Below are 6,428 nucleotides of genomic sequence, written 5' to 3'. Positions count from 1 at the left end.
CGGACCTAATCCAAGGGCTAGAGCCATGCGACCATCTCTCCACCTAAATGTGTAGTGGTCCAACAGGGTGTGGCGGCTATGCTCTTCGTACTCCGCTTTGGAGAAGAGGAGCACGGGACTGATCTCGACGACCGTGCGGGGCTCGAGGGTCCGAGCAGCTGAAGATACATATAGGCTCAGCACTGTCGGTTCAATTGCAATCAATCAAGGAGGTAATCCTACCGTACACGCCTCTGCCCTTTCCGGAAGAATGACCGATGCGAAGGCCACTGCTATTGAGATGCTCTGGAGCCCGAGAATGCACGGCAGTATCTTTGTTCCATTCTACACGACTCCCTGCCATCCCTTGTGAGTTCAGCTTATATTCAGACAGCACACAGAGTGAGTTTTGCTTGAACAGCGTTGTGCAGTAGAGCAGGACATGGTAGATGCATACGAGTCAATCACGAAGTTGAAGTTTGTTGTGTGCGCCACTAATCACGTCCACGATCCCGATCTGGCCAGATCTGATCGATTCAACACGAGGCTACTGTACGCTCGCCACAAGCGCTCGTGGCACACGCCGCCGGAGATACAGGCACCTTGGGACCATCGTCATCTGACTTGTGCCTACCCCACATTATAAATGCTTGAAACATAGTGCTTATTCGGAAGCATGCATTAATACAACAATGAGATGAAAGCCGGATCGATGACCCTCGATTGCCATGGGAATTTAGTAGGCACCATGGCTTGGCACTGGCAAATTAGAAAGCGACATAGAAGCTCAGAACTTCACCTTCCTTTCGTTGTCTGTCCTTCTTCCCAAGCCGTTGCGTTACACCTAGTTTCCTTGGCTTTCTCGTCTCAGCGCCTCCCTTGCGCAACTCAATCCGCTTCTTCCGATCTTCCAGCATCGTGAAGATCTCGTCACCTTTTCCTCTCGGATATCGTTCGTCCTGCCAATCAAAGACCAGACGTAGCCCTGGCTTCTCTTGTTCAGATGAACGTTGTGAGAGGCGACCCTCGTTTCTCGAGTCCACAACTCGGCGAGAAGCCGCAGTAGGAGGAATGGGTGCAGGTGGGGGCGTTGCATACATGTCGTCGATATTGTGGGTGTCGTACCGAACCGGAGCACGTACCGGCGCAGGTACGGCATACATGTCATCGATGTCATGCGTGTCTGCGCGATGCCTGCGTTGTTCCGGCTCGGCAGTCGCATACATGTCGTCGATATCGTGCGTGTCGTACCGACTGCGCGAACGCGTAGATTCGGGAGGAGGCGTGGCATACATATCGTCTATGTCGTGCGTGTCGCGCCCTTCCGACATGCTGGTCACCGAGGGGCGCGGCGTTGTCTCTCCGTCTGATTCTGACCCCTCGTCTCGGTGCTGGAGAACCTCGTCCAAGACAGGCGGGCCATGCAACTTTCCTGCTGCTCGGAGGCTGGATGAGATAGCGCGGAAATCTGGCATTTTCTCTTTCCCCTTCATTACGTATGGGATTCGTGGCGGACTTGGGCGGAGAGTCGGGGACGTCGCAATTTCCGGTAAAGGGGAGGCAGAAGGGGATGTCGACGGCGGTAGAGATGATGGATGTTGGAATGTGCCATCGGAGGCAGGCGTTGATAGACGCGACGATCCATGAAAGGACCGCGGTGCCATAACAGCACTCGGAGAACGTGAAGATGGAGGGGAAGGTGCTGATGAGGATGCTAAAAAAGAAATGGGCGAAGAACGCTCAGTCGGGGGATCGGGTGATACAGACTGTGAGTTGTGGTGCAGCGGCTGGGTCTTCTGGACAGCAGGTGGCTCAGCTGTAAGACGGACTGAGCACCAACACGACAACTTACGATCGCAGTTACATTTGGCGCTGAGGCAGCGGACCGCAGCTGGTCAGATCGCGCGACGTCCGCCTTTACAGAAGGTGTATGGGTTGCAGGAACGCTGACCTCGAGTCCGTGACGGACCGCGGCCTTCGTTGCTCGTTTCGTTTGCGGCGGATGCAGCAGGTCTATCTGTGGAGTTCCCCGGTGATGGGTCTCCGAGTGAGGCATTCGCGTCGCTTGTGTGTTGATAGTATTGTGCTCCTGACGGGCTTCTCTGAGGCCGGGTCGATCGGGCTGCGCGAAGTTGATGGGCCTTGCAGACTGAGTTGATAGTGACATCTGTGGGACAATCTGTGGGAGCAGTGGCGACTTCTCGACGGGACGCTTGGAGAAGGATGCAACCTCCACGACTTCTGCAGATGTCACAAGCGCACTAGATACCTCTTTTCTGGACGCCAATTGTTTCGAACATCGTTTACAGACCCAAGTGTCAAGTCCGTCTGCAGACTGGCCTTGTTCGTCGGCCTCGATACGACGCAGAATCTCTGCTTCGGAGATAGGTGGGATGTGGCATGCTGGGTGATGTTCAGTGAGCTAAGAGAGGACGGAGTGATGTTTGGCTCGAATGACTCACGGTGATGCCAAACGCGTTGACACTTGCAGCACTCGATAAGGAACTTGATGGGTGTATTCATAGTCTCTCCACATCGTACACATGCTTTTCGTGTGATCAAAGGTGCAGACATCCTGGAGCTACGAGCAAGGGATGATCGTAACGACACCGTTCGCACTGGGTAAGAAGCTGAGGCGCTGCGGGGACTTGCCTGCCAATGAACTTTGAGTGAACTTGCTGAATTGTCAATGTGTTGAGTGGAGCCGGTTTGAACGCCTATGGCTTACATAATGCACGCGCTCACGAGTGATCCTTTTGGGAGGTTATGACCTCAAGATCTGCCAAATTTAATCCCCGCTGTGGCTGGGGCGTGTCGCGCTGAGGCGGGGTACGTGACGAACGCTACTTGAAGGACGTCGTCTGCCATATCTCCTCCGACTATCTTGTCTCTCGTTTGACTGTGCTGTATGTTATTTCTCTGATACTTGCTGCATAACGATTGTCCCCTGCATCTTGACGGCCATCTTCGTGTGTAGCAGCAGCTGTCGTCGCGATGGCTAGCATCGCACGACCTCCGCACACCCTCGTCGACATCGTTCATGATGCCGTGGAACACCGTCTACAGGACCACGAGGCAGACCAGGACCTTCCAGAGCATCCTCTAACACCGCCTCTTGGCAACACTGACCAAGCCGAGCGGCTTGTGAATCCTGAAGCGGTCCAAGGCAACGAGAATGAGCAACCGCCGCCACATGAGCACGGCGAAGCAGACCCGACTGCGGTTTCGCAGGTCCAGGAGGCCTCTCGTCGAACGGACTCACCAGAAGAAGACGACGAACCCCCATCTCCGTTGATCTCGCGTGAGCAGGCCAAGCATAGGCGGCGGCGGTCGTCACTTTCCGGTGTTCGTCTGCCACCTCCCAACACCCCTTCTGGACGCACAGGTCCCCCTCGGTCGATCTCGCGGAGCTACTCACTCTCACAGCCCGGTGGCTTTGATTCACGTATCCACCAAAAGCGTGCGTCGGAGCCCCACGGACCGCCTGGGGAGGACGAGGACGAAGGTCCTGACCGCACTTGTGACTTTCGTACCACCATTCCTTTCCGGGATGCCATGCAGTACCAGGATCCGCATCAGCGCGAGCGCGAACGCCAGAGGGCTGAGAAAATGGCCAGAAGACGCGATAGCGCCGCTGGCCATGATATTTGGAACGCGATGAAGAAGCGGCTGGACACGCCGCGAGAGGAACAATCCCATTTTCGTTGGCTGGTTGAAGGCGGCGAGGAAGACAAGGAACAGCGTTCTGAGGTCAAGGACAAGGGCAGGGCAGAGGAAGGCGTGGAACCGGAGGCGAACGAGAAACATGACAAGGTCGGGAGCCCTACCGTGGACCCCAGCACACCGCAAGCGTCCGGCAGTCCGTCTAGCTATCACGCTCGGCATTCACGGTCTATGCCGCACATCCAGCGCAGCCAGTCTGAACAACATCCGAACGTCGCTCCGAAGTGGAATCGGCTGCGCTCCCTCATCCCACAGATTGCATCCCAGAACAAGAGCCATCAGCCGGCTCAGGCATCCGCGGTAGTCCCGCAGTCGGTGAACATTACCGACGAGCTGATCGCAGGGGGCTTGTCCGCGCTCGTCCTAAGACTATGGTTTGAACGCGACGAGCGAGACCATAGGCGCGTGCCCATCCTCTTCCACCGCTTGCGCATTCGCGTCAGTGATAGCTTGCACCCGCTTCACGGCAACAAGGCCGTCTTTCGCATCGAGTGCGAGTACGCGAACGGTGCCGTGCGATGGGTGGTGTATCGACAGCTGCGCGAGTTTTTGTCGCTTCATGCTCATTACGCCGTCTCGAACGCGTATTTCCGCAACGTGGACACACTGCCAGACTTTCCCATGATGAGTATGTGCAGCACAATCTTTCGTGTGGGTTCATGCTAACTGCAGGTGTAGGCCTACCCTACTTCAAGTTCTTGAAAGAGCGGGGGCGAGACGTCGGACGAGCTGACTTTGCACGCTTGCAACGTGAAGCGCTCGAGAACTACCTGATTGGCCTTATACGCGCAGTCGTCAGTTCGTTTGTATTGAAGAAACTTTCTAGCTGGACTGACGCCGCGTATAGATGTGGCACCCGTCTGCAAACCGTCTTGCAGGTTTCCTTGAAATTAGCTCCCTTATGGTGTCACTTGCGCAGTCGGGCGGCGCCCAGTACAAAGCAGGTATGCTACGAATCGAGGCCATAGGCAACAAGGGTAGTCTCGGGCGTCGAGCGACCTCCTGGCGTGAGCGGAAGACGCCGAAGTGGTGCTCAGTGCGGGACAGCTATCTAGTCGTGCATGAAGAGATCGGAGAGGTGCCGTGTTATTTAAATTGGTACACAGAACGCCGCTGATCTGTACGCGCCGCGCAGCTAACCGTTTGGGACGTCTTCTTGATCGACACCGAGTTCAAGATCGAGCGACCGACGCGATATTACCGACAGGGTCTGAACCTTCTCCAGCACTTCGAAGGCGATCATCCAGAAGAGGTGCAGCCAATAGGACACGAAGGCGCCATGGTCGAGCGCCCCGAGCCGCATCATCCACACACCTGGCACAAGATGGGCTCGATCAAAAGTCATATCGAGAAGGTCCTCCATATTCATCATCATAACCCTGAGAAGTCCCGGTCTGCGTCGAACGTCAACGAGAAACAGGCGAACGGGAACGGGGATGCCCATCATGGCGATGGCCATGCCGATACCGATCCAGGGCACCACAGACCGTCTGCGTCCACCGCTTGGAGATCGTCGACATCGTCCTCTTCGAGACCGGTAACACCCATGCTGGATCCGTCGACGAACACCAACCCATTGCTAGGACCAGAAGATCTCGATGAATACAAGCACGACGAGCAGGAGGTGAACAACAAGAAGCGGCTGAGGGCGAACGAGGTGTCGAAACATACCTTCTACGTCGAGAATTCTCAGATGCGACTCAAGCTCTATGCCAAGAACGAGGTACGTTATATAACGCGAGAGAATTGAAGACCTTGGATGACGACACATCCACAGCGTCAGATGCTTCAGTGGATCGCCGCGCTCGAGCGAGTTGCCAGGGATTGTCACTACACGGGCAAGAACAGATTCGACAGTTTTGCCCCCATTCGTCTCAATGTTGCAGCACAATGGCTGGTCGATGGCGTGAGTCCCCCGTACAATCAAATTATGTGACTGACTCATTGTGCCTCGTCAGCGTGACTACTTTTGGAACCTTTCTCGTGCTATACTGCTGGCGACGGAGAGTATCTACATTCATGATTGGTGGCTATCTCCCGGTGAGTATAAAAACAGCATTGCTCTACCGAATGTCAACCAACCTCATTATTCCAGAGCTTCAAATGCGTCGGCCCGGGATGCCTAAGTATCGCCTGGACAATCTCCTTGAACGTAAAGCGAAAGAAGGTGTCAAGATCTACATCATCCTCTAGTAGGTGCATCAACTCAGTTTCGAGGTGTAAATCTCATAATTGTCAACAGCCAAGAGGTGTCTAATAGGACTACACCGACCGACAGCAAGCAAGTGTATTGTGTTTCATACGAGCTAATACTTATTGATCATATGTTAAAGTTATACTAAGCAGAGGCTTACAGCGCTACACCCCAATATCATGGTCCAACGGTCGCCATCGCATTTTATGACGGGCACCTTCTATTGGGCGCATGTAAGTCTCCTGGATGGATTTCCGATCGGCGCCCTCATTGCATTCCTACCAGCACGAGAAGATGTGCGTGATAGATCAAGCCATAGCGTTTATGGGAGGCTTCGATCTGTGTTTCGGACGGTATGCACTTCGCGCCTGTGGTTATGCATTGCGCTCAACCTCTGGGCAGGTGGGACACGCCGCAACATGTTATCATCGACGATCCGGAGGGCACCCCAGACGCATCCGAACAGATCTGGCCTGGTATGACTCTATCGTGGATGCTGTATCGGGTGTTAAGTGTTCTACAGGAAAAGACT

General features: G+C 54.8%; 3 protein-coding genes across 3 annotated transcripts; 1 reads left to right on the top strand and 2 right to left on the bottom strand.

Annotated features, from left to right (window-relative positions):
• Positions 1–605: 605 nt before the first annotated feature.
• B0H18DRAFT_525464 (uncharacterized protein) lies at positions 606–1,776 on the bottom strand. Its single transcript, XM_048038454.1, has one exon. It carries the CDS (start codon positions 1,641–1,643, stop codon positions 747–749), a length of 897 nt encoding a protein of 298 aa, XP_047884409.1. The 5' UTR covers positions 1,644–1,776; the 3' UTR covers positions 606–746.
• A 424-nt stretch (positions 1,777–2,200) lies between these two features.
• B0H18DRAFT_896898 (uncharacterized protein) lies at positions 2,201–2,553 on the bottom strand (the record flags this gene model as incomplete). The annotated part of the gene is made up of 2 exons (XM_048041423.1): positions 2,201–2,382; positions 2,442–2,553. Coding segments are annotated over 2 exons (294 nt in total), but the record flags the coding sequence as incomplete, so codon positions are not given.
• A 278-nt stretch (positions 2,554–2,831) lies between these two features.
• On the top strand, positions 2,832–6,428 carry B0H18DRAFT_1073462 (uncharacterized protein; the record flags this gene model as incomplete). The annotated part of the gene is made up of 11 exons (XM_048031226.1): positions 2,832–4,330; positions 4,381–4,496; positions 4,550–4,780; positions 4,838–5,425; positions 5,480–5,608; positions 5,661–5,742; positions 5,798–5,894; positions 5,945–5,983; positions 6,036–6,129; positions 6,182–6,249; positions 6,299–6,428. Coding segments are annotated over exons 1-11 (2,931 nt in total), but the record flags the coding sequence as incomplete, so codon positions are not given.

The sequence above is a fragment of the Fomitopsis serialis genome, assembly GCF_022376445.1.
Source record: "Fomitopsis serialis strain Sig1Antser10 chromosome Unknown B0H18scaffold_558, whole genome shotgun sequence".
NCBI classification, from domain to species: Eukaryota; Fungi; Basidiomycota; class Agaricomycetes; order Polyporales; family Fomitopsidaceae; genus Fomitopsis; species Fomitopsis serialis.
The sequence above is the reverse complement of the archived record's forward strand: the minus strand, read 5'-3'. Positions and strand labels throughout refer to the sequence as shown.

What these genes read in the sequence shown, in the direction of transcription:
- B0H18DRAFT_525464 (XM_048038454.1), bottom strand. Translation starts at nt 1,643, where the DNA reads ATGGCACCGCGGTCCTTTCATGGATCGTCGCGTCTATCAACGCCTGCC.